The sequence below is a fragment of the Mustela nivalis genome, assembly GCF_964662115.1.
Source record: "Mustela nivalis genome assembly, chromosome: 19".
Lineage (NCBI taxonomy): Eukaryota > Metazoa > Chordata > Mammalia > Carnivora > Mustelidae > Mustela > Mustela nivalis.
In genome coordinates this window covers 37,060,135-37,086,948 of record NC_139038.1, presented here as the reverse complement: position 1 = coordinate 37,086,948, position 26,814 = coordinate 37,060,135, and the positions used below count along the sequence as shown (strand labels likewise).

At 54.6% G+C, this 26,814-nt stretch overlaps 1 protein-coding gene across 15 annotated transcripts; it reads left to right on the top strand.

The window, feature by feature from the left end:
- The first annotated feature begins 1,218 nt into the window (after nucleotides 1-1,218).
- FLYWCH1 (FLYWCH-type zinc finger 1) lies at nucleotides 1,219-25,116 on the top strand. 15 transcript variants are annotated; one of them, XM_082713306.1, is made up of 11 exons: nucleotides 1,234-1,557; nucleotides 3,454-3,577; nucleotides 14,572-15,011; nucleotides 15,281-15,736; nucleotides 16,911-17,357; nucleotides 17,490-17,729; nucleotides 18,081-18,344; nucleotides 19,205-19,477; nucleotides 21,511-21,589; nucleotides 22,030-23,429; nucleotides 23,488-25,116. In XM_082713306.1, the coding sequence occupies exons 3-9, from the start codon at nucleotides 14,678-14,680 to the stop codon at nucleotides 21,585-21,587; spliced, it is 2,091 nt and encodes a 696-aa protein (XP_082569432.1). In that variant the 5' UTR covers nucleotides 1,234-1,557; nucleotides 3,454-3,577; nucleotides 14,572-14,677; the 3' UTR covers nucleotides 21,588-21,589; nucleotides 22,030-23,429; nucleotides 23,488-25,116. The 15 variants fall into 15 exon arrangements, with proteins under 15 accessions (XP_082569431.1, XP_082569432.1, XP_082569435.1 ...); XM_082713309.1 differs by having other exon boundaries at nucleotides 1,242-1,557; nucleotides 14,781-15,011; nucleotides 18,081-18,350; nucleotides 21,511-21,583; nucleotides 22,027-23,429; XM_082713307.1 differs by having other exon boundaries at nucleotides 1,243-1,557; nucleotides 14,781-15,011; nucleotides 17,490-17,753; ... (2 more) ...; nucleotides 22,027-22,151; nucleotides 24,023-25,116.
- The last annotated feature ends 1,698 nt before the right edge of the window (nucleotides 25,117-26,814 follow it).

The following is a 26,814-nucleotide window of genomic DNA, read 5'->3' as shown; positions in this document are numbered from 1 at the left end:
ACATCTATAGGGACAGAAAGCTGAATAGTAGCCTGGGGTTTGGGGCTGAGGAATGTTTCAACTGTGGCTACAGGATTCTTCCTGGAGTAAAAATATTCTAAAACTGATTGTGCTGATGTTTGCACAACTTTATGAATATGCTAAAAAAAACTGAATTGTACATCTTATTTATTTATTTATTTATTTATGCAAATCTCCTTAATGGAGGCCTAAAGAAATACTAGAGGTTCTCATTTGAGCTTTGGCAGTCAGCCTTTTACAACATCCATGTAATCCATGTCATGTTGCCTTTGCAGTATTCCACAGGGACTTCTAAGAACCCCCAGATTACACTTTGAGAACCATTCCTCTACTGTAAAATTTGTATTTCCCCCTTTGTAATTAATAAGTATCTTTGGGATTATGTAAATACCATTTCCTTGTTAAGCTCTCACCCTACAACTTTAGAGGCGATTAATAATTTTTGCCGAAATCAGCCATTAATTAGGATGGTTGACAAATGATGATTTTCTGCATCATCTCTTCTGCATTTCTTAGTTGGGCTCCTACAGTAAGAGCGAGCCTTCCCTTCTCCCCATTAATTAATTTATTTATTTTTAGAAAAAGAGAGCTGCAGGCAGGGTTGAGGGTGAGGGGTGGGATGGGGGAAGGGCAGAGGGAGAGGGACAATCTCCAGCAGACTCCACACCCAGCAGAGAGCCTGATTAGGGGCTCCATCCCACGACCTTGAGATCATTACCCCAACCAAAACCCAGAGTCAGACGCTTAGCCAACCGGGCCACCTAGGTGCCCCTACTTATTTATATCAACTCTTAGGTTCTTTTATTCAAAGTTATAATCCGTTATTACCAAAATTCACTGTGTTCTGCATCTCAAAGTGACCCAGCTTTGCGGTGGGGTCATTTGAAGGTTTCAACAAGGTGTATAAGAAATTTACTTCTGCTGGCGAAAGAAAGTGACAGGTCTAATACGATATTTAATCAAATGCTCCCGCTTAGTGAGCAGGGAATAAAATCCTCAAATCCTCGTGGAGGCCTGGGGGTGGTCTCAAAGAAACCCCCCAACTCACCTGTCTCAGAGCCCCGCCCAGAATCCCCAGTGCCCCCAGCCTCTGCGGCCGACGCTCCGCCCCCGGGCGCCACTGCCCAATCCTGGGCTTGCCCCGCCCTTTTCGCAAACCCTGGCCCTAACCGATTGGTCAAGCCGCCAGCTCGGCGCCGCTCACAGAAGAGCCGGAGAAGCGGAGTTTGACCGAGGAATGGGGGCCCCGCGGCCCTGCTGCGCATGCTCGCTGGGAGATTGCTTGGGCGTTCCAAGGGGTCGGCTCCCCAGCCGGGTGGCGCGCGCTCCCGGCCAGCGCGGCGGCGCGCGGGCCCGGGGCTCGCTCCCGACAGGGCAGGTGGGGGCGGGGAGCGGGCGCTAGGGTTGTGGTGGCCTGAGGCTCCTGGGCCGCGAGGTCGACGCCCGTGGCTGCGGCGGCCGAGGCCAAAGGACCCGCCGCGGCTCGGTCTCCGGAGAGGGAGGGCTCCGCTGCCGCCGCCGCCCGGCCGGTGCCCGGTGAGCACGGGCCCCAGCGGGCCGGGGAGGGTCCCGGGTCCCATGGCGTGGCCGCGCCCCCGGCCAGGCCTCCCCGGGGGTCCCCAGGGCCGCTGAGGCTGGAAGTGGGGGTGGGCACCCGGCTCCGGGTCCCGGCGCTCAGGCCGCCTCCTTGTCCTTCACCCGAGACTCGTCTCCCTTCTCCTCGCTCCTCCTTCGCCCCAACCCAGCAGATCCCGGACTGAGCCCCGACACCCCCAGAAAGGGAGCCCCCCCGTTCGCCCCTTCCGCACCCCCGCTCTGCGGTGTCCTCCGCACCGTGCTGACCCGCGCTGGCCCCCACCCCAGCCGCGTCCCGCCTGCGCGGTTCTGTAGGTCCCAGTGACCTTGCACTTTTTGCTGCTGTTACACCCCTCCTTCCACTTCTGATTGCGCGGATGCCTCTTGTGACTTTCAAACTTTTTGGACTTGAGAAATATGCTCCCCATGCATAACTTGTGCCTGCAGACATAGATTGCTGGGAGAGAAGTTCAAACGTCCTCTCAGGGTACGGCCGCGTCGCCTCTACCTTTGTTCTGATTTCATTCTGTTGTGTTCTGTCCTTTCCGTTCCCAATGACTATCGCTAACCCATGACACTGATTTCGGGACCTGGTGGTTCTGACCACAGTTTGAAACCCTTGTTTTAACAAACCTCCGTCTTTCTCAGCCTCTGCTTCTTGCCTCTGGGGGGATGCTGAGTTCCAATAATCAGATAATCATGGTAATAACCTTCAACTTCCCCCCAAAAGGTATATTTTTAATACTTTGGCATTTCTGCATCTCAGGGCCAAAAATCACTTTGAGGACTGGATTTGAATTTTCTGGTTTGATGCCTTCAGGTTTATCTTGTTCCTCTTCCAAAGGCTCCTAGTCGGACTGGGAGAAGAGAGGGTGTGAGCTTGGGGCTGGAGCGTGGAGTGTTTATAAGGGAGAAGGAGACGATTTTTACTGGAGAGAGAAATAATTAAGTTCAGCTTTAGGAAGATTAACCGACTGGCACTGCCTAGGGAGAATTAGCCAGGCTGGATGCTGGATGGGAAGGCCACGGAGGAATGGGGGAGGACCAAAGCCCTGGAGTGATGTTCTGTGGGAAGGCCACGGGAAGGTGGTGTGACCAGGTACAGAGAATGAGATTTGAGGACACATGAGGCCTGGTGAGGAAGAAGTAAAAAAAAAATAGCTAAGATTCTGGGGTGCTGGCTGGTTCGGTGGGTAAGACAGGGGACTCTTGATCTCCAGGTTGTGAGTCTGAGCCCCACATTAGGCATAGAGATTAGTTTAAAAAAAAAAAAGAAAGAAAAAAAAGCTAAGATTCTGATCTGGTGACTGAAGGACCTAGGTCTGGAAGGACCTGGAGCCAGAATCTTCCTTTCTGTGCCCTGTGCATCTCTCAGGTACTCAGGAGTGGGGTTCCCAGGGGACATATGGCAATGGTATTGTTGGGCTGGGTGGGCTGCATCCAGCAGGCAGAGGCCAGAAATGCTGCGAAACATCCCTCATTGCACAGGACAGCCCCCCTCCCCCCAAATGCCAGTGGTGCTGAGGTTGAGAAGCCCTGCTTTAGAGCCGTGATTCCGAATCGCTGGGGGCGGGGGGCGGTCGCTGCCACCTTCAACACCTCCTAGGAGCAATACCTGTGTGTACGCACACACAGAGAGCATGCGTATTTCATAGGAAGTTCACCAGTCAGTGAGTGCACACCTCTACCCCTCATAGCTCCATAGCACACGTGGGAAGGGGAGAGCTGGAGTCCCCCAGGAGCTTTTTCAAACATCAAGACCCCTGGGCCCAACAAAGAACTCCTTGCGTGATGATTTACAGTTTATGGAAACTTTTCAAATACAGCATCTCATTCGCCACTTTTCTTATTTCACAGGTAAAATCAGTCCAGAGGATTGATGGAATTTGCCCCAGGTGTTGTACGGAGCAAGTCAGCCTCAGCCGTAAGGACCGGAGTACTGGTGGATGGGGATGGCGGGTCTCGCTCTCGGTGCCTGAAGGTAATTCTGTTGATCCACTGTCAGCTGCCGAGTGAGGCTGGGACGTTCAGGACCTTAATGATGAGCTCTTGCCTGAGAGGCTCCCGGCAGTCTGGAGTCCCGTGGGTCTCTTAGGTGTGTCAGGTTGACACTGAGCCCTTTGGGACCGCACGCAGGAAAGCAGTATCAGTGGGCAGTTGAGTGTGGGCTCAGAATTGCTCTGAGTCCTGGGGGAGGGGAGAAGAGAAGAGAGGGATGAAGCAAACCGCAAGGCTCTCGAACCTTCCGTGTACATCTGCCCAATTTAAAATAATTGTTACTTGGGGCGCCTGAGTGGCACAGTGGGTTAAAGCTTCTGCCTTCGGCTCAGGTCATGATCTCAGGGTCCTGGGATCGAGCCCCACATCGGGCTCTCTGCTTGATGGGGAGCCTGTTTCCCTTCCTCTCTCTGCCTACCTCTCTGCCTGCTTGTGATTTCTGTCTGTCAAATAAGTAAATAAAATCTTAAAAAAAAAATACTCATCACTCAATAAATCTTGAGTGAGTGAAAATTAAATACTACAAAACAAACACAAGGATCCAAGTATTGACCTCAACGCAATGATCATCCAGAGTAAAAAAATGCATTTGAAGTCCACCCACAATAAGTAGACATATGCGTGGCAGAGGAAAAGTTTCATAAAGTCATACCCACTTATATCGCATGCAGTGCAGATTGGCAGAATTTTAAAGATTGCGGACTTGAACCAGGGATGACAGGGCCAGTGATCCAGGCAATTAGAAAAGCAGAACCTTAGGGTGCCTGGGTGGCTCAGTGGGTTAAGCCGCTGCCTTCGGCTCGGGTCATGATCTCAGGGTCCTGGGATCGAGTCCCGCATCGGGCTCTCTGCTCAGCAGGGAGCCTGCTTCCTCCTCTCTCTCTGCCTGCCTCTCTGCCTACTTGTGATCTCTCTCTGTCAAATAAATAAATAAAATCTTTAAAAAAAAAAAGAAAAGAAAAGCAGAACCTTAGACTGAAACAAAAGAAATAAAGCTGTCTCAGACAGATGTGGAAGGAACGTGTATGGAAGCTTTTACTTAACTCATTAACCAAGAAACCAGAAAGATCTAATAACCAGTTTGCAAGAGAATCCAGAGAAGATTCCAGAAAATGACAGATACTGAAATGTGCACCTGGAAGCGAAACTGGCTTTTTCTTCAGGCGGAAGAATTGTTTACACGTACTTATTTGCATAGAGAGAAAGTTTATTGCCCATAGACTAGAATAGTTTTGCATTGATCTTGGTTATCTACGCTGTGCAGAGCTGTCCCAGTAGCTCAGGCTGGAAGCCCGTAACCTGGAAGGTTGTGTTCTAGACAGTGCCCAGTTTCCGCTGAGGCGCAACGGTCCTTTACAGTCTCATAACCTCAGTGAAAGATACTTCTGATCGGGGAATGAGGCTGGTCTCAGTCGATTTGGCCTGATTGCTTGCATAGGTATGAGCACATTAATTCACTGTAAAGGCCCTGTGGAGTTTGCTTTGCTGGAAGGAACCTTCCGGGATGGGATTTTTAGAAGTCTGGTATTTGCTGTTCCAAGGTACGGAAGCCATGCTAAGCTCTCTCCTCCACATTTCACTTATATTGCTTAAGAGTTTGAGCAAATTCCCGTCTGTGTTCTTGAGGTTCTCCGAATAGCTCAAGGTATGTGAAATACATTAAAATGTTATAGGATTGCGGTACCTGGGTGGCTCAGTGGGTTAAGCCTCGCCTTCGGTTCAGGTCATGATCTCAGGGTCCTGGGATGGAGCCCCACATTGGGCTCTCTGCTCAGCGGGGAGCCTGCTCCCCCCCCCCCCCCGCCGCCTGCCTCTCTGCCTACTTGTGATCTCTGTCTGTCAAATAAATAAATAAATAAATAAAATCTTTAAAAAAAATGTTACAGGATCATCTCAGAAAAGATGAAATCATAACTCTCCTGCTGATCCAAAATAAACAGGTGTTATGATTTTATTTAACACATTAATGAGGGAGCATGTACAGTGAGACAGATTAAGTGAGATCACATATATAAAATACTTCCCGTGGGGCCTGGCACACACACAAAAAGAAAACCCTTTAAATCCTTCTTAGGCACGTCACTTAGTGACTGATACGTTTCTCCAGGGCCTCTCCTCAAGTGTTTCTCAAAGCACAGTCCGTGGTCTCCCAGAGCCTCATGGGGTGCTTGCTAAAAATCCAGATTCTTGAATCCCTCTCCAGATCCTCTGTCCGAATTTCAGATGGAAATCCAAGCATTTGTATTTTTATCAAGGGCCCTGGGGAATTCTTAAAAAGGCCAGAGTTACACATACAACTAATTATAATAAAACTTGCTTGAAAACTATACTTAGCTCATTGTATGGATTCACTTTCTCCTGTTTCATTTTTTAAATTTTATTTCATTTTTTAAACACTGATCTCAAGTAGGCTTTCTCAGCCTTGGCTTGGTTGGCATATTGGACCAGATGCTTCTTTAGGGTGTGTTGGAGAAGCCACTCTGGGCACTGTAGGATGTCGGGCAGCATCCTTGACCTGGCCTGGTAGATGCTGGTAGCACGCCCTGTCTCCCAGTGGCGACAACCAGAAATGTCTCTGGACATTATCAGGTATTGCCTGGGAAGCAAATCACCTTGACCGACAACACCAGTCTGAACCCACTGCACTGATACCTAGGTCAGAATCCTTAGTGTGAAAAGAACCATTTTTACTGATTTTACGAGTTGAGGCCCTGAAGGCGGACACAGGCGTCTTGAATGAGGACTGTCTTTATCAGCCCGCTCTGGGTCACAGGAAGCGAGGATTCAGCCTTGAATCCTCGACACGACAGAACAGTGGACTCTGACTGAGGGGCTTATTTGGAAGATAAACTGAAGATAAACTGGGGTAGTGAGTGCAGAGTCCTTCCCGGCTAATGGCAGCCACGTCCTTGTGTCTGGTAAATAGAAAATACTGTCATCACTGTCCTGTCCAGCTGGGAAAACAGAAACTACTGTAAGATTTCTTTTTTCTTTTAAATTTCTCTAAAGATTTTATTTATTCATTTGACAGAAAGAGAGAGATAGCAAGAGAAGGAGCACAAGCAGGGGCAGTGGGAGAGGGAGAAGCAGGCTTCCCACTGAGCGGGGGCTTGATCTCGACCTGGAATCATGACCTGCCCGAGCTGAAGGTAGGCGCCTAATCACTGAGCTACTCAGGCGCCCGCGCTGTAAGATTTCCACTGGGGGTTTCCTTGTGGTCCCCGGTGGTGGAGGAGCTGGGAGGCCAAACAGGAAATGGCAAGCGAGCCCGAGTGTGGCAGGGGCCCCACATTGCTGGCACAGCCAGGCTGAGCTCCAGGGCAGGCAGGTGTCTTCTGGAACACCCTCCTCGCCCCAGCCTCCTGTGTCCCACTGTGCCTCCCAAGGGCCAGATCAGCCGGAAGTCATTGGGATGAACCACGAAATAGCTGGTTTGTAGGGCCGCATCGGTGCAGCTGACGACGTACTCTGAAGGCAGCTCTGAGCATCAGCTTCCTCTGCAAGAGGGAGAAGCAAGAGGTGCTTCTTAGGTCTTACTGTAGCTGCCCAGGGCACAGGGAGGCACCCCGTTAGCTCCACACCAGCTAGGCCTGGGCTGGAGTCTTGGCTCTCGCTAGCCATGTGTGCCTGGGCCGCTCACTTATGGCCCCAGACACTGAGCGGGGCTGGTGGTGACGCTTGGTAAGAAGATTGCTGGGTCACCGGACTGGAGGTGTGGGCTGGTGCCAGAGGAGCTTTGTTCCTGGCTTAGGTCCCAGGTCCCAGGATGGACGGCGAGGCTCTGGACCAGAGGGTGTCTCCCTCTCTCTCTCTCTCTCTCTCACCCTACACTCAGGAGGTCTCTGTCACTTACTTTCTCCATCAACTCCCACTTCGTCTGTAAGTTTGACACTTGGGTTTTCAAAGTTTTTTGAGTTAATTTTAGACTTTTTTTTAAAAAAGATTTTATTTATTTGTTTGATGGAGTGAGAGAGATCACAAGTAGGCAGAGAGGCAGGCAGAGAGAGAAGAAGGGAAGCAGGCTCCCCGCTGAGCAGAGAGTCCGATGCGGGGCTCGATCTCAAGCCCCTGAGATCATGACCAGAGCTGAATTCAAGGCTTAACCCACTTAGCCACCCAGGTGTCCCTAATTTTAGACTTTAAAAGCATTGCAAAGGTAGTATGAAGAATTCCCACATCTGGTCCCCCCAATTGTCAACCTCTTACCCGATGCTGCGTGGAGAGTGAATCAGGATATCAACATGGTACAGTTCTCTTTGCCTACACTGTTGACCTGACTCTAATTTCTCCAGCTTGTCCCCAACATCCTTTTTCTGTCCCGCCACCCCATATGGCATTTAGCTGCTCGGTCCCCTCAGCCCTCTCCAGTCAGTGACAGGTCCTCACCCTGCCCTTGTCCTTGATGACCTCAGCGTTTTTCAAGTGTTCTGGTCACTTGTTTTGCGGGCTGTCCCTCGATGTGCCTTGTCTGATTGAAGTGGAGGTGTGCACTTGGGGCAGGAGTATCCCAGAGACCGTGGGGTGTCCTTGGTGAATCTCATCAAGGACGTCATGGTGTTGACGTGTCTTATGACCGACGAAGTCGGCCTCGATGCCCCGGGGTGTTCGCAGGATGTCCCCTCCGTCGTTACTGTCTTTCCCTTTGTAGTTAATATATATCTCGGAGGGAATGTCTTTGAGGCTCTGAGGGTCCCACAATAAGGATTTTTAATGTCCTCAAGTGTTGCTCATTTCTCTGTTCCGTCATCTGTATTACCCTTTCATTTCTCGTGTGACTTGTCACAGGAGAGTTACGGAGTTAACGGACAAATGATGGAGTGAGGAGATGGAGCTTGTCTCCCGTTTCCCGGGGTGCCGAGTTCATGCACACTGTCCACAATTTCAAGAAAAAGAAATGGAAGGAGAAAGTAAATGACTGCTCTTCCTACTTTTAACATTTTGAGATATTTCTTCCTAGGTATTTAAGGCTTTGGGGCTTTATTTTTGTTTTAAAGATTTTATTTATTGGGGCGCCTGGGTGGCTCAGTGGGTTAAGCCTTTGCCTTCAGCTTGGGTCGTGGTCCTGGGGTCCTGGGGTCCTGGGATCAAGCCCCACATCGGGCTCTCTGCTCAGCGGGAAGCCTGCTTCCCCCTCTTTCTCTGCCTGCCTCTCTGCCTGCTTGTGATCTCTCTCTGTCAAATAAATAAATAAAGTCTTTAAAAAACATAAAAATAAAGATTTTATTTATTTAGTTAACAGAGAAAGACACAGCGAGAGAGGGAACAGAAGCAGGGGGAAGGGGAAAGGGAGAAGCAGGCCTCTAGCTGAGCAGGGAGCCCAATGCGGGGCTCGATCCCAGGACCCCAGGATCATGACCTGAGCCACCCAGGCACCCCATTTTTTTGTTTTGTTTTGTTTTGTTTTTGAGGACATGAATACATAAAATCAGTCTGTAACCCACAACTCTGAGCATAGCCTCCAGAGGCAGAGGGAGAGGCCCCGCCGGGTCCAAGCTTGGGTTTGTTTTTGGGAAAACCTTAGCTTAGAAAAGATGGTATTTGCAGACTTTGTTCACTGCATCTGCTTCCGAAATGTTAAGTTTTGTAAATACAAACATTTTGGGAAATCTTTGGTTATTTTTGCTTCATGGAAGAACTCCCACGTTCTTGTTTTGGAAACGGTCGTGTGAGGCCGCTCTTCCTCGCCGAGGACGCAGTGCGCGGGCCGTAAGGAGCAGTACCGCCACCCTGCGGCCACCGAGAGCATTGCTGGCGGGCTTCTCGGAGCGCGCCGGCGACGGTTCTAGGCCTGCCTTACGTAATGATTTGATCCTGGGCTGGGGCTCCATCTGGTCTAGGTGGGGGCCTCCACCGTAAAGTGGGGCGAAATTGCAAAGGACATGTTGATGCGACGTGTGTGTCACGGAAAACAAAACGTCCGTCCAGAGCTCTGACCCAAAAAAGGGACAGAGCAGTGCGTCTGTGGGGCAGGATTATGGGGCGTTGACTAGGAATTCGGTTCTTAACAGTTTAAACAAATTTTTATATCGTTTTTACAATATAATCTTCGCAACCTCCACAATCTCCTAATGTTCAATCCCTCTTTTTTGATGAGGAAACCAAGCCCAGTAGGGAAAAGCCTGCTTAGGGTGTACAAGACCGGTTTTCGGGGTGTCTGATGGGCTCATCAGTGGAGCGTGTGACTCTTGACCTCAGGGTTGTGAGTTTGAGCCCCATGTTGGGTGTAGAGATGACTTTTTAAAAATCTTTAAAAAAAAGGAAAGAAAAAGAAAACTGTTTTTCATCCTAGTGACCCTGGGGACCTGAATCCCTATAAGGATATTTTCTAAGCAGTTTTATTGAGATCTGATTTACACGCATACAACTCCCCTGTCAAGAGTGTATAGCTCACTGTATTCCATGTGTCCACGGAGTCCAACAACCATCACCACAATCAGTTTCACTGATTCACAATCAGTTTCATTACTCCAAAAGCCCCACACCTCTTAGCATCACTTCCAGATCTCCCCCCACCACCAGTCCTGTGCAGTCGCTCATCTGCGTTCCATCTCAGTGGATTTGCCTGTTCTCAACATGTCATATGAACGGAGTCATGTATATGCCATCTTTTGTGTCTGGCTGCTGCTGCCTTTTTTTTAAAGATTTTATTTATTCGTTTGTGTGTGTGTGAGAGAGAGAAAGAGCGAGTGAGCACAAGCTGGGGGGAGAGGCAGAGAGGGAGAGGAAGAAGCAGACTCCTCACTCGTTCCCGGAACCTGGAGCTCATGACCTGAGCTGAAGGCAGATGCTTTACCAGCTGAGCCCCCCAGGCGCCCCGTGCCCAGCTTCTTTGACTAAGCATGATGTTCTCAGCGTTCATCTGGCACGTGCCAGAACTTGATTCCTGGTTATGTCCGAATATCATTCCGTTGTATGGACAGACCACACATAGGCCTGCGCAGGTGGTTCCGAGGGAGATCGCGGTGTACGGATCGACATAGCTGGTGCCAACCCTGCACCGGGGGCTGAACGAGAGAGCGGTTGGTGTCCGCAGAGCTGGCGGGCAGCCTGCAGACAGCCGGACCGAGAAGGCAGGAGTGTGAGCCGGCCTTCCAAAGTTGGACTGTTGAGGGAAGGAGGGGCTTTGGTTAGGTCTTATTCTCAGACACAGGAGACCGAAGAACCTTGGTAGTCCCGGTGCAGAGAACGTGGAGGCAGAGAGTGTTGGTGACCAGAGAGATCAGGACATGAAGGGTGGAGAAGGGGCCCAGAGGGGAGGGGAGCTGTACCAAGGGAACTGGGGGGAGACAGTTTATTTCCAGGTCAGGAGAAAATATGTATGCCCCCTTCATCCAGATAGTGAAAAGTGGTAAGAGCTTATGGAGAGATCCATCCTCCGAGGGTAAACTGTGAAGCAGATAAAATGGTTAAAGTCCGCATCCTGGAGAGAGGACTTCAGCTTGTTTGAAATCTGCCTTTTCTGCATAACCTCATTCCCCAGTGATGTTAGGTAAATGGAACATTACTCCATGTAGTTTGTTACAGATTTGTGTGCATGTGGTAAAACATATATCACAAAAATTTACAGCTTGAATCATTCTGGCCCTCACGCTGGTATGCCACCATCGCCACCCTCCGCTGCCAGAACGTCGTCATCATCATCCCGAACTGAAACCACACCCACTGAACAACAGCTCCCTGGCCCTCCCCACTGCAGTGGCCCCCCGATTCTGCAGCCATGAATTTGACTAGTGTAGGGACTTTACAGAAGTGGAATCACATGCATTAGTTTTTTTTGTGACTGGCTTATTACATTGCAGACTTTTTGCTATTTTTGTTGTTGTTAAGATTAGGGGGGAGTGGGAGGTTGGGGTACCAGGTGGGGTATTATAGAGGGCACGGATTGCATGGAGCACTGGGTGTGGTGAAAAAACAATGAATACTGTTTTTCTGAAAATAAATTAAAAAAAAAAAAAAAGAAAGATGAGAGAGAGAGAGAACACAAGCAGGGGTAGCAGCAGGCAGAGGGAGAAGCAGGCTCTCTGCTGAGCAGGGAGCCCGATGTGGGGCTCGATCCCAGAACCCCGGGATCATGACCTGAGCCGACGGCAGACATTTCACTGACTAAGCCCACGGGCGCCCCCATTACCGGGGTCTTAATTCTCATTGCCATCCTTCATCCTTAATTTTTTTGTTCTTCTTGGTCGATTACCAGCCCGTTAAGCGTGATCAGCTGAGGGATTTAACGTTTCTGTATCATGGGCCCTGAAGTTCAAATGCACTTTGGTACTGTGCATCTCACAACCTTTTCTGTTCCATCCATCAAAAAGCCAAAACCCACCAGGCTCAGTTACCTTCCAAGAGTACCAGTTACTGCTGAGTAACAAATGACCCCGATCTCACTGGCTTAAGATAAGTTTATTTTTGATGGGTATCCCATGAGGTGGGTGGGCTGTTCCCATGGCCGCCGTGCAGGATCGCACAGGCAGGGGGTCTGCTGGGCTGCACAGTGCAGGATGCTTTTCCACGATGCCAGGCAGTGCTTCCTGCCAGCACGTGGCCGCTCACACGGCTTCCTAACGTGGCATCTCCTAAGGGTGAGGACTTCCAAGCCCCCAGCTTGCTTCCGCCACACTCAGCAAGTCTCAGAGCGAGCGACCCGTCTGGGCTGGAGCCTGTCCAGATTCAAGACCACATTGCGAGGGGGGCCTGCGTACTTGATGTGGTCATTAGACAATCTACATTCCGAGACCCCTTAGTGGGTGAGGATGGTAACCATCAAACCAATCCAAATTCAAGGTCATTGCCAGACCCCTGCTTTTCAGCAGATGATGAGGGTGTGCGGGGGGGGGGGGATGAGTTGGGGGTGGCCAGAGTTCGCCTTTGGTTGTTCTGAAATCTCTTCTGTATCCTTTGAGGGGTGTACGTGTTAGAAGCGTTTTATGCAGAACTTGTATTTGAGGAGATCTCACCGTCTTCTGACTCTGGGGTACCCATGACTCTGGGTCCTGTTCCTGTGGAATGTGGGGGCTCTTAGTCATGCCAGTGCCCTCTAGTTTGGAGGAGGCCAGCCTTCGGCATTTGATGGTCTGAGGCCAGTGGCGTGTTGGGGTCCCCACAGCGTCCCCTTTTGCCCCGCGTGTGGCAGGGACCCAGGGCTGGGCCTGTAGGAGTGTGTGTGCTGTGTGGACGGCGACCACAGTGCTTCGCCTGGCTGGAGTTGTCCGAGGCCTCTGCAGAAGGGAGGGCCGGCCCCCTGCACCCTTGGTCCTGCAGGCTGGAGGCCGCTGCGACGCGGAAGAGCACCAGCCGGCTGGGGCATGGGACCCAGAGCACAGGGACCACAGCGCGAGGGGAGCCAGAGCCCCCCAGCCCAATCAGGCTGCTGACTGACGGTCCTGCCTCAGGCCAATTCGCGAGGGGGACATGGCGGTACAGGGGCGGGGCTTCCCGCTGTCACCCTTTGCTGCCCAGAGCATCTTTGCGCGCACACTAGGTCCTCCTGGGGCCAGTCTCCAGGGGTCCACGCGTCCCGGCGCAGCCATGTCAGGGTGTGGGGCGGGATGGGCAGGGCAAAGAAGGGTGGCACGGGAGGAGCGAGCGTTGGAGGGAGGGCAGCACAGCCAGGATTCTCGATCAGGTGGCCTGGGACCTGGAAGATTTCCTGGAGTCTCGCCACCACATCCCACCCCAAACCCCTGTGATGGGCTTCTCTGCTGCCCTGGGATGGGCAGTCGTGTATGGCGAGATGGGGCGGAGATGAGGCACCCCTCTGAGCCTTCAGCCTTGGCTCTGTCCTAGTAGGGCACTGGGGCCCTGCCCTTAGGCTGACCAGGCCTTGGGGAGCTGAATCTGGGCCCCAAACCAGGTACTCCAGAGCAGGAATGGCGACACTGGAAACGAGGGTGACAGCTCACAAATGGGGAGCTGAAATGTGCAGGGAGGCTGCAGTCCTGCTCCTTCTTAACAAGAGTCAGGGGAGACCAAGCCATTCACCCACCAACCAGTCCCTCAAGAAAGCAAGGAAGTTCAACCTACACTGGTACCCAGGGCTAACTCCACCCCTGTAACACATCCTTTGTGCTTCTCCAGCCCAGAAGCCAGGGGTCCTGGAGTGACTGTGGATTCTCTGCACACCTCTACCGCCTTGTCTCTTCCCAGCTGAGGCAGCACCAGCCCCGGCTCAGACACAAGGTCACTGCCCTCCAGGTGTCCTGGCATCTCCTGAGTACTGTGTGGTCCGGGGCCTCCGGCCCAGGCTGGGGGACAGATCAGGTTGTGAGTCCAAGAAGTCCTGCCTCTCAGAGCCAGACGTCTCCTTTGTGGTCTGCAGAGCGCCCGTGGGTGCCCGGCTCGTCTCCCTGTGACACAGTGTCAGGAGGTGGGACACCAGGTATCCAGGGAGGGTCTGGGACCTGAGCCTGTGACCTGCGTGCTGGTCTCTGAGGCTTGGTGCTCAGGAAGGCCAGTTACCGTCATCCCAGATGAGGTAAACCAGGTCCGGTGAGAGGTCAGGCTCTGGAACCCCCTCGACCCGACTCCCGGCTCTGCACTTCGTGGCCATGTTGGCTGTCCTAGCGTGCCTCAGTGTCCTCATCTGTACACTGGATCAATAAGAATGATAAACTATTATAACATGGGGCCAAATTAAATGGGAAACCCCGTGAAGACACGTCCCACTGTGCTCAGCATCTAAGGGCCTCTATTTGTAGAAGCTCATGGTCCTCAGTGCCTCAGTCTCCCCAAAAGCCCCTGGAGAGCCCGGCCTGTGGTACATTTTACAGACAGGAGTGTGGCATTTGGGGAGGGGACGTCACCAGACCGCAGTTGCCTGAGAGGGCACAGAGGAGCAGAAGCACCTACCCGGGGTGCCCCAGCTCCACGCAGGACTCTCCCCAGCCTTTCAGCCCCCTCTGGCTCCACTTCCAGCCCACGTCCATCTTCCTGAGCCCCCGGCCCAAGGGGGCCTCCATGGATGGATTTTGCCTCCTTCCTTAGGACGGACCCCCTGGACTGCCAGGTTCCTGAGCAGGAGGAGGAGGAGGACGAGAACTCCACCTGCTGGGTCCTGAGCGTGGCCGCAGGGACGGGCCATCATCCCAGAATGCCCCTGCCGGAGCCCAGCGAGCAGGAGGGCGAGAGTGTGAAGGCTGGCCAGGAGCCATCCCCGGAGTCCCCTGAGCCAGGCACCAATGTTGTCCCCGTAGCGCCCACGAAGCCCCAAGAATTCTCCGAACTGGTCCTGCTGACGGCCTCCACCGAGAGCGTGGATGGGGTGGACTCCCAGCCCGAAGGAGGGCACTGTGTCCTGTCCTTGGAGATGTCCAGTCCTGACGCACTGGCCAGGACCCCCCAGATCCTGTCAGTGGAGGAGAAAGTGGGGGCAGTCCGGCCAACCCCCCAGGCCTTTGAGCAGAAGCACAACAAGTCAGACACAGGTGAGTTCCAGGCCTCCTGCTCCTGGCCCAGCTCCCTCTGTGGGCCTGCTCGCTCAGACATAGGCCCTGTGGACCCCCTTCTAAGGGGTGGCCTTGGGGTCCCATCTCTGCTTGGAGCCAAGCATCCTTTTCTCTAACCAGGACTCTGTCTGGCTGGTGTGATGATCTCAGGGCATCGTCCCTGCACATCCCCCCGTGCTCCCATCCATGCCCTTGGCCTCAACACTTGCTCCGTTCCAGCCAACCCAGCCCTCTCTTTTCCTCCACAGCCCCCAAGCCCCTGGAGTTCCTGAGGACCCCTTTCGGGGGCCGCCTTCTGGTGCTCGAGTGCTTCCTGTACAAGCAGGAGAAGGCAGTGGGGGACAAGGTGTACTGGAAATGCCGTGAGCACTGGGAGCTGGGCTGCCGGGGCCGGGCCATCACCCGAGGCCTGAGGGCCACGGTGATGCGGGGCCACTGCCACCCGCCCGATGAGGAGGGCCTGGAGGCGCGGCGCCGAAGACAGAAGCTGCCCGGCCCAGCCCTGCCTGAAGGCTTGGGGGGTCCAGATGGCCCTGGGGGCCAACCAGAGGAGCCGCTGAAAGGGGTGGGCCCCTGGCTGTGCCCTCAGGAGCCAGAGCGCACCCCTGGGTTGGTGCTGAGCAAGCCGGCTGCAGTAGAGGAGGGGCTGCGAGCCATGTCGCTGCTGAGCTTGCCCCCCAAGAAACGCCCGACTCTGGGGATCGGTGAGTGCCCCGTGCCCAGCTTCCACTCTGGGGCAGGCAGGAACCCGGGGGTCCTTACCTGTGCTCAGATGGAAACGTGGGGTCCCCATGGTTTGTAATGCGCTCTAAGTCAGCATGGCCCAGAAATCATCAAACCCGGGGGACAGAACTAGTGCTCCAGAACCACGGGGCCCAAGTCCTTCTGGAACTTTGTGATGCAGCAGGGTCTGGTGCGAGGCCCAGAAACGTGAGTTTGAACAGAGCGAGGTGGTCTTAGTGGCCCAGGACATTAGGGGAGGTCAGCCTAGGGGAGAGCTCTGGACCAGGTTCAGGTCACAGCCCCACCCCACCAAGGTTCAGCACAGGTGCTGAAGCTCTGGGGTTTTGGGAACTGTCCGGGTTGGGGCATCACTCCAGTGCGGGGGGGATGAGATGCTTGATGGGCTGGAAGCACTCGGTGCCAGTCCCACATGTGGTGGCACCCAGTGTGCGGTAGCTGAGGTCTTGGTGGCTTTTATTACCAGCAAAGGGGAGGTGGACTTGTCCCAAGGGTTGGCTCCCTCCTGATCCAGATGTGAGGGTTTAAGGACTTAGGGCTGCTGCTGTGCTGGGTGCTGGAGCGGGGGAAGGGGCGGGGTGGGGGGGGGAGGTGGAGAATATGTGTTTTTTACTGTCTATTTTTCTTTAAAGATTTTATTTATTTATTTATTTGACAAAGAGACAGAGATCACAAGTAGCAGAGAGGCAGACAGAGAGAGAGGGGAAAGCAGACTCCCCACTGAGCAGAGAGCCCGATGCGGGGCTCAATCCCAGGATCCTGAGATCATGACCTGAGCCCAAGGCAGAGGCTTAACCCACTGAGCCATCCAGGAGCCCCAAATAAATAAAATCTTTAAAAATTTAGGGAAAAGTTTCAAAAACAACCTTAAAAAGAGTATGGACAGGAGTGTTACACCATGAGGTGTAACCACCTGAGCTGGGGCCTCCCCGCTAACCTCCTGGAGAGGACCTACACCTTCTCCCTGGCTCCCTCAGGGCATTGGGGGGTCGGGAGAATGCCCAAGGAGCCCATGCACACCCAGCTCAGGGGAAGCCCCAGTCGGCGTCCACATCAAGGGAAAAAACGCTTGGCCCCCCACACTGCCCCAGACTCCTCTCCTCCACCTGCCGTGACTGCGCCAGCTTCCTCCCCCAGGAGAAGCCCGGCCCCTGGAGTTCCTGAGGACATGCTATGGTGGCAGCTTCCTGGTGCACCAGTCCTTCCTCTACAAGCGGGAGAAGGCCGTGGGAGACAAGGTCTACTGGACGTGCCGGGACCATGCGCTTCACAGCTGCCGCAGCCGGGCCATCACCCAGGGCCAGCGGGTGACCGTCATGCGGGGCCACTGCCACCCACCCGACATGGAGGGCCTGGAGGCCCGGCGACAGCAGGAGAAGGCCATTGAGACGCTGCAGACCCGGCCTGGGGGACCTGGGGGCCAAGCGGACAAGCTGCTCCGAGGCGTGGACAGCCTGCTCCCCCGCAGGGGGCCTGGGACCCTGGCTGTCGCCAAAGCCCGGCCCAGGAAGCGCACAAAAGTCCTTCCAGCCCCACCCCAGGACCCGCAGGGATCCCCTGCCGAGGACCAGGACGAGGACCCAGGTGAGCCCTTTGCACTGCTGGCCCAGAGCCCCCGAGGGTCTTGCTTCCTCAGGTCCAGGGAGGTAGGAGGGGACCCAAAACCCTGAATCGCCACTTCCTCCCCGCCACCGCACCTGTCCCATTTCTCCCCAGGAGGCCCTGAGTTCCTGAGGACCCCTCTGGGTGGCAGCTTCCTGGTGTATGAGTCCTTCCTGTACCGGCGAGAGAAGGCGGCAGGGCAGAAGGTCTACTGGACATGCCGGGACCAGGCCCGCATGGGCTGCCGCAGCCGGGCCATCACCCAGGGCCGGAGGGTGACCGTGATGCGTGGCCACTGCCACCCGCCCGACCTAGGGGGCCTGGAAGCCCTGAGGCAGCGGGAGAAACGCCCCGGTACGGCTCAGCGGGGGAGCCCAGGTAGGACAGATTGTGGCCAGTGGGCCTTGGTGACAAGCAGGAGACCCAGAAGGCCACCTTTCCCTCAGCCCTCCCACGAGCTCCACCAAGCAGCATCCCGTTCTTAGGGGAACACTCTGGAAGTGGGTACAGCCCTCTCCGGTTGCTCTCCCCTCCCCTCCCCTCCTCACCTTAGCCCTGCTCTGTCTGGGCAGGGCCCTCCCTGAGCTGCTCTGTCCAGGAGCTATGCTGCTCTTGCTTTGAGAACAGGGGCCCCCATCGCCTCCCCGCTGAACTCCAAGACCTGGCTCCCAGTTCTCCCACCGCACCTCTCCTGTTTCTCCCCAGGAGGCCCTGAGTTCCTGAGGACCCCTCTGGGCGGCAGCTTCCTGGTGTACGAGTCCTTCCTGTACCGGCGGGAGAAGGCGGCGGGCGAGAAGGTCTACTGGACGTGCCGGGACCAGGCCCGCATGGGCTGTCGCAGTCGGGCCATCACGCAGGGCCAGCGGGTGATGGTGATGCGCAGACACTGTCACCCACCGGACCTGGGGGGCCTGGAGGCCCTGAGGCAGCGGGAGCAGATCCCCAGCCCGGCACAGAGGGAAGGCTCAGGTGCGGGTGAGCTGGTGCAGAGCACGGCAGGTGCTGGGCCCCGGTCTCCCTGCTGGGACCTTCTGTCCTTGGCCCTGGGCCTGGTGGGGTCTAGCCACCCACGTGTGGTGGTATGCAAACAGACCTAAAGGTCCCTAAAGGCAGGGGTGCTTATGGGCTCCATCTTCAAGGCTGGTGCTGGTGTGGGACTGGCTGGCAGCAGAGAGAAACCCACTCAGCTAGAGGGAGGGGACAGGGGGCATGATCTGCTACAGGACAGGAAGTGCCCAGCACCCACTAATGGGGCAATAAGCCTGGACCTCAGGGACATTCTGTCTTCCCTCTCGGGTCCATCTATTTTTCTCACTCCCTGCCCAGTTCTCTCGAGCCCCCCAGACCCCAGCATTGCAGGACCTTTCAATTCAGGGTCTTAAAAGCCTCAAGAGAGAGTTGATCAGTTGCCAGCTGGTCAAGGGGAGAGGGGACATGGAGCCAGGAGGCTCCTGGTGCATGGTCCCAGCCAGCCATGGGCCCCGCTGAGTGGTGTAGCCCAACCTTTGAGCGGGGTGCTTGCCAGCAGGTGTGGGGTCCCAGGAGGGTCAGGAGGGGCGTGCAGGGACACAGGGCCAGCCTCCCGGGCAGCCCCACAGCCCTCAGAAGGAGACAGCCAGTCTGTCCTCCAGGGTGTCAGGGCCGCAGGCCCTGGGCTGGCCACTGGAGCCACAGCCCTCGGGCCCCAGAGCGGGGCTGGTCTGCTGGCAGAGAGCAGAGCGCCTCTGTGGGGGCGCCGCAGGCTCAGAGGAAGCGGCTTTTGTCCCTGCCGCCCAGGCTCTGCAGCCTGCTTCCGAGCTGCCCCGTTCACGTTGCCACATTCCTTCCAGGACCCCTCCAGCCTCTGGAGTTCCTGAGGACGTCCCTCGGGGGCAGGTTCCTGGTGTACGAGTCCTTCCTCTACAGGAAGGAGAAGGCGGCGGGGGAGAAGGTCTACTGGATGTGCCGGGACCAGGCCCGGCTGGGCTGCCGCAGCCGGGCCATCACGCAGGGTCAGCTGGTGACTGTGATGCGCAGCCACTGCCACCCGCCCGACCTGGCGGGCCTGGAGGCCCTGAGGCAGCGGGAGCGGCTCCCCAGCGTGGCCCCACAGGCAGACCCAGGTGCAGTGGGGATTGGCGGTCAGAGCGGGGCGAACACGAGCGGCGAGGCTTGCAGCCCTCCTAGCCCGTGGTGCGGACACCTCAGAGGACAGGCACTGTCTGAGGAGCTTTGTGCCCTGGCCTTTCTACCTTTCCAGAGTTTTCTACCTCTCCCGTCCTCTGGAGCCTTTTCCTTTTCCAGAACTTGAAAGCACCCCTAGATCCGTCCCGTTCTCAGAACAACTCCCCTTCTCATTCGTGTCTTCTCCTTTCCCTTATCCTAAGAGGTCTTAACTGGTCACAGATCAGTCTCTTGAAAATCAGATGAAAAAACAGAGACTGCTCCAGAAGAGCGTGCCAGTGTTTGTGTGTACACACACCTGCGCATGCATGCACAAAGGTTTACACACACACACGTGCATACACACGCACACTCATAAGGTTTTGCCAAGAACTAATTTTATTGAACTGAAAGTGGGTTCCCGTCACATAAACAGGATAGAAAACAAGTCATTAGAAAGCATTTTTGTGTTTCATATTAATGCATGCGAACAATAAGGGCCACATCTTAAAAAATACAAAAATGAATCCAAGTTGTATAAAACCACCAAAAGAAATATGGCTCTGCTAAAAAAAAAAAAAAAAAGTGGTTTCTGGGAGAAAGGAGTGTTTGGCATCAGTGAGAAATAGAAGTCATGGGGGGCAGTGGGTGGCTCAGTCGTTAAGCATCTGCCCTCGGCTCAGGTCAGGATCCTGGGGTCCTGGGATCAAGCCCCGTGTCGGGCACCCTGTTTAGCGGAGAGCTTATTTCTCCCTCTGCCTGCTGCTCCTCCTGCTTGTGGTTTCTCTCTCTGTCATAAAAGTCTTTATAAAAAAGACTATTTATTTGCAAGAGGAACAGTGAGTGAGAGAGAAGGAGCTGGGGGAAGGGGCAGAGGGAGAAGCAGACTCCCCACTGAGTGGGGAGCCTGATGCCGGGCTTGATCTCCCAACTCCAGGATCAAGACCTGAGCCAAGGGAGCTGCTTAACTGACTGAGACCCCGGATGCCCCAATAAATAATCTTAAAAAAAGGGGGGGGGATGCCTCATGGCTCAGTGGGTTAAGCCTCTGTCTTCGGTTCAGGTCATGATCTCAGGGTCCTGGGATGGAGCCCTGCCTGCATCTGGCTCTCTGCTCGGCAGGGAGCCTGCTTCCTCTCTCTCTCTCTCTCTCTGCCTACTTGTGGTGTGTCTGTCAAATAAATGAATAAAAAACATTTTTTTAAAGGATATATACTTTTTAAATTTTTATTTATTTATTTGACAGAGAGAGATCACAAGTAGGCAGAGAGGCAGGCAGAGAGAGAGGAGGAAGCAGGCTCCCTGCTGAGCAGAGAGCTCGATGCGGGACTCGATCCCAGGACCCTGAGATCATGACCTGAGCCGAAGGCAGCGGCTTAACCCACTGAGCCACCCAGGCGCCCTGAATAAAAAAAATTTTTAAAAACAAACAAAAAAACAAATCCCACATCGGGCTCCCTGCTCAGCGGGCAGTCTGCTTCTCTCCCACTCCCCCTGCTTGTGTTCCCTCTCTTGCTGTCTCTCTCTCTCTGTCAAACAAATAAAAGATCTCAAAAAAAGTTGTGGGACACCTGTGTCCCAGTGGAGGGCACCTCAGTTCCATGTCTCATTTAGTACTGCTCTCCTGAACGACAGGACCAAATGCTGACTCTCAAGGTCCCCAGTGGCTTCTTTCACCAGGCACAGGTAGTTTGGGATATTAGAAAACCAGAATTTCCAATGGCTTCCCCATGAGGTGGGGGGAGCCTTCTACCCCATTTTCCTCATCCTCAGGCCCGTAAAGTTGTCATTACAAAGAGCATGCCTTTGGCTCCAGCAGCTTCAACAAGAAGAGTTAACCGGGCGCCCGGCCAGCTCAGTCAGTAGAACACGTGACTCTTGATCTCAGGGTTGTGAGTTCAAGCCCCACGTTGGGAAAAAATAATAAGAAAGAAAAGAAAATCTTAAACAAGAGAAAAATTATTAACCCTTGGTTTCCACTTTCTTTCCTCAGGAAAGATGGAGCTTCCCCCGGCAGCACCGCCGTGCGTGCAGCCTGGCTCTCCGGAAAGCCCTGAGACGCATGGGTAACTGTGAGTTGTCTTGCGCCCCCCCCAGGTCATCCCCCACACATAGTGGCTTATGCGACACTTATCATCTCTCGGTGTCAGTGGGCAAGGTGTCCGGAGTGGTCGGGTTCATGGTTCTGGCACAGGGTCTCCCCTGAGGTTGGAGGAAAGCTGTGGGCCGGGACTGCGGTCCCCTGAAGACCCGCAGAGACTGAGGGTCCCTTCCCCGGGGCCTCAACTCGCTCACTCACGTGCCTGTGGGCCCCAGCTCTCCCTGGGGGGCTGCTCCTGCGAGCGCCAGCTCTCTCCCTGTGACATGGGGGCCCGGAGGGGAGCAGCAGGTCTTCTCCGCAAGCGCACGGGGGGTGCTCGCCGGGCCAGACGGGACCCAGGCCCCGAAACAGCAGGACTCGTCCAGCGACAAGGACTGAGATCACACAAAGGACGTTATGTGTTCGCAGCAGAGTGAAGCCAGAAATCGGCAGCACAAAGCAAGATGGGGAGCTTACAGATATCGGATGTCACCCCACTCCCGCGCACCCGGTGACTGGAAGAAATCCCGAGACGAGTGGGGACCTGGTCTGAGGTGAGCAGCTTGGAGCCGCGGCCCTGCAGACGCCTGGCCGGGGCAGAGCACCGCTCGAGGGAGCCTGGTGGCTGGAAAGACTTCCTTCAAGAAGAAGAAAGATCTCCCGTCGGCAGCTTACGCTACCATGCTAGACACTGGGAAAAGAAGAAAGGAGCGACCCTAAAGCAGAAGGAGGGACGTGAGAAAGAACAGACATGAATGAAATAGAGACGAGAAAATGAACGCGACGCGAAGCTGGCTCTTTGAAAGGATCCACCAAATCGACAAACCTTTAACTACATCGCCTCCAAAATTGCCTTTTATTTCTTTATTATTTTAGTTTAATTTAATTTTTTTCAAAATTGGTTTGTAAAGTTGTAGGGAAAACTCAGGGGTACCCAGCTGGCTCAGAGGGGTGTGCAACTTCTGATCTCGAGGTCATGAGTTCAAGCCCCACGTGGGGGGTACAGATTACTTAAAAAATAATACCATTATTTATATTTTTTAAGAATTTATTTATTTAGGGGGTGCCTGGGTGGCTCAGTTGGTTAAGCTTCTGCCTTCATCTCAGGTCATGAGCCAGGGTCCTGGGATCGAGCCCCTCATTGGACTCTCTGCTCAGCGGGGAGCCTGCTTCTCCCTCTCCCTCTGCTGCTTCCCCTATTTGAGCTCTCTCCCTGTCAAATAAATAAATAAAAATCTTTCAAAAAGATGTGGGACTCGATCCCCCCAGGACCCTGAATCATGACCTGGCTGAAGCAGATACTTAACCGACTGATCCACCCAGGTGCCGTTTCCCCCGCCAAAGTACAATCTTAAAGATAGGGAAGACTCAAATTATTAAAATCAAGTGTTAAAAATGGGGCATTACTGCCTACCCTACAAGAAAAACCACACTCGCATGGAAGGGTCAACCAAGATGAAGTGAAAACGTTCCTAGAAAGATAGGTAGGCTACCAAGGCTGAATCAAGAAGAAATAAGAAAATCTGAGTAGACCTGAAAATCCGAATAAACCTGTAAGATGAATTAGTCATTTTATTTTATTTTTTTAAAGATTTTATTTATTTATTTGACAGAGATCACAAGTAGGCAGAGAGGCAGGCAGAGAAAGGGGGAAGCAGGCCCCCTGCCGAGCAGAGAGCCCAATGCGGGGCTTGATCCCCAGACCCTGGGATCATGACCTGAGCTGAAGGCGGAGGCTCTAACCCACTGGGCCACCCAGGCGCCCCTGAATTAGTCATTTTAAAGCTTCCCACCGAGAAAGGCCCCCAGGCCTGGATGGCAGGCCTGGTGCCGTGTACCAGACCCTTAGCCAAGAATTGACACCAGCCCTTCACAGACTCTCCTCAAAAGTGGACAAGGACGGAAAGGACTTCCAGGGAGTTTGGAAAGGTCCTTGAAGTGGTTGTGGGGTTGGGTGCGTGGCTGCGGACCTGCCGACCCCGCTGAGTCCTGCACTGACACGGCCAGCGGGCTGGCGTGGGAATGGCAGCTCAGTAAAGCTCTCTAACGACACCAGGAAGCAGGTGACAGTGACTTCTAGAATACTGTCACAATACTGTCACACCCTGCCGCTCTGCTTTACTCTGCTCCTTAGAAGCCAGCTCGCCCCCGCAGCCCCCATCCAGGGGAATCGGACTCCTGCCCTCCTCCTCTCAGGAGTGTCTGTTTCCTCCCAGGACATGCTAGTGTAGAAAGCCAGGCACCCCCAGACTGTGTGTTATGGGGCAACCTCCCCTTTTAAAGGAAACGGGGAGCTTGTGTGCAGGTGAACATGTACAAAAATGACCTAGCTGATGGTTATCTCCAGGGAAGAGGGAACTCTCTGCATTGCCTACCTCTGCCATGGTTGGATTTTTATATTGAATATGTGTTTCTTTGTAATCAGGAAGGTGGAAGGTACAAAATGGGACAGTAAGCCCCAGAGAGGCCAAGCTCCTCGCGACACGAGCGGATGGACCTCGTGCGCTGTGCACCCGGGCCCCTGGCCTTTCCCGCCCGGTTAGATGTTGCCTCACAAAAACCCTCTTCCACCCTTGCTAAGTGCTGGCAGCCTTCACTGCGAGAGGCTCCCGGGAGCGCCATGTGGATGGTGTCTCCGGAGCGGGCAGACAGGAGTGCCGGGAGCTCGCCCCCCTTGCAGGTGTACGTGACCTGGGGCAAGGTCCCACGAAAGAGCCGAAGAAGCTTCTTCCCACAAAGACGCCCCTTCACTGCTCTACTGCTCCGAGCCATGAACACCCGTCCATTGTCAGGGCATTTGACTTTGCCAAGAACAGTCCAGTCTGGTGGGGCCGCATCTGAAGTCGCTGCTGCTTCCCCCTGAGCTGCCCTTTTGGAGCGACCTCTCCATGGGCTTCCCCAGACAGGTGCAGGGGTGTGTAGGGAGGGGGCGGCCCTTTGTGCTCCTGGGCGCCCCGCGGCTGGGCTGCAGTCATCCCTCACCATAGCAGAGCCCGCCAAAGCAGAGGCCTTGCCACAGCCTCTGTCAGAGTTTCTCTCCTTTGCTGTCTTCCAGCTTAAATCCAGGGTCGTGGTCCCCATAGTAGGTGTCGTTCCTGGCTGCGGGAGCCAGCCCAGATGTTGCCAGGGAGCCGGCCCTGGGCAGACACTACCCAGTCAGCGCTGTCTGGGTGGTCCACACCTGTCTGATGCAGGAGGAGAGGTGGGCCCGATGGTGGCAGAGCCCCATCCCCTTCTCTGTCTGGTAGCGTTGCAGCGGACCGGCCTGATGGCCGAGGAGGTGGTCCCGAGGTGGCTGCTTGCTAACTGGGCTACAGCCTTGACAGTGAGCATCCTTGCGTCCATGCTCTTCTGTGCATAATTGCGGCGGGGAGCACACAGCCACAGGCCCCCCCTCTCCTGCCAAGCTGGCCACGGGGCCTGCTGTCCGGCTATGGGATAGCAACAGCTTGGGGTGCCCCGCCCCCGCCATCCCTCTGCTTATAGATTTCCTGCCAATAAACCCTGTTTTATATCTCACCGTGTAGAACTGGTATGTGCGTCCACATTGGCCACCATGAAGCCACACATACTGTGTCTCAGTGCCATGAAGTCAGGAGTGATAGAATTAGGTTGGGCACCCCCTGAAGAGACCCCCTCACAGGAGGCAGTGCCAGCTCACCTGGCCCCCATGTGGGCTGGACCAAGAGCAGGTAGGGGTTCTCTGGAGCCGTCGGTGGGGGCTCTGCTCCTAGCCTGCAGGGGGAGCTGCGGCCCCTGCTGGCCATGATCCTCCTGTCACTGAAAGAGAGACCTTGGTTCTCTGTGGCTGCCCCTCACCCTGGGCCCCGTCTTTCTCATGGATTGGGGCAAGCTTAAAATGGAAATGGCTCCCCCAAGGACAGGGCAACATAGACCCTCAGTTCAGACCCTGGTTCCCTTCCCAGGCGAGTTGTGGCCCATCAGCTGAGCCAGTTACCAGCTCCCCGGGGCCCTCGCCCCGCACCCTTGGCAGCAGTCAAGAAGACAGTCTGGGGACAGCAGTCCCCCTCCGAGGCGGGCGGGAGCTGTCTGCCGGAGGACCCCTCAGCAGAGGACACTCTACACAGGGGCTAGGTTTTGAGGAGTGCTCTTGGCCATGAAGCCCTCTGCCCATGGCCAAGGCCAAAGACACAGCCCTGTGGGATAGGACACCCCAATCCTGGGTCTATCTTTGTATCACAAGGACGCATGCCCACGGGAGGTGCCACTTGTGGCTCAGCCCCTCTGTGGATGGGGTGCCTCAGACAGCCATGAAGTGCTCCTATGAGAAGCACTGAGTCCCAGTAGCCGTGACCCCCTGTAAGGCCAGTGGGACCTGCTGGCCCTGCAGCCTCCCCAGCCGGCTCTCTGCAAGGACAGTGACTTCCTGCGTTCCATGTCCCATGGCCCTCAGCTTGGCCAGGCTCCAGGATGCAGGACAAGGAGAGTCACAGAGGGATGCAGGCTTCTCCTCGCCCTTGGACATCCATGCCGACAAGGGCTGTATGCTTGTCCCCTCCTCTGTTCTGCGCTGACTTCAGAGGACAGATGGTCCGTGTTCCTTGGCCTGAGGACGCCCGCATGGACAGGAACTTGGATACCGCTCTGGCTCCAGAGGCCTCCTCCCATACGTCCGCTTCCTCCACCATTGCTGGGCCACACAGATGCCCCCTGCCCTGTCCTGTCACAGCGCAAAGTGCACTGGGGTGGGGAGGGGCAGGTCCTCAGAAGCTGGCGCCTCCATGGGTGAGCAGGGCTTGCCTCCTTCCCTGCTGCTGCTCTGCTGCTGTTTCCCCCAATAAACCCAATCTTAGGACATCTGCACCACACAGAGCTGGTCATGAGTGCACCTCTGCCCCTTCCTGTGACGGTGAGCGACAATTATGAAATTAGGTTTTAGTTATGAAATTGTTTACAAAAGTTCACCAGGGATAACAAGTCTCAACAAGGAGCTCCACTTTTATTTATTTATTTATTTATTTATTTATTTATTTATTTATTTGAGAGAGTGAGAGAGCATGAGAGTGGAGGTCAGAGGGAGAAGCAGACTCCCCATGGAGCTGGGAGCCTGATGTGGGACTCGATCCTGGGACCCTGAGATCATAACCCAAGCCGAAGGCAGTCACTTAACCAACTGAGCCACCCAGGCACCCCAAGGAGCTCTGCTTTTTAAAACGGGGAGCAGTGGCCTGCTACAGGAGCCTGTTAGCTGTGAGT

Excerpts from the sequence above, each read along its gene's own strand:
- FLYWCH1 (XM_082713307.1), top strand. The coding sequence starts at position 1,285 with ATGCTCGCTGGGAGATTGCTTGGGCGTTCCAAGGGGTCGGCTCCCCAG. Across the intron at positions 1,558-3,453 it reads CGCCGCCCGGCCGGTGCCCG|GTAAAATCAGTCCAGAGGAT; the intron begins GTGAGCACGGGC and ends CTTATTTCACAG. Across the intron at positions 15,737-16,910 it reads ACGCCCGACTCTGGGGATCG|GAGAAGCCCGGCCCCTGGAG; the intron begins GTGAGTGCCCCG and ends TTCCTCCCCCAG.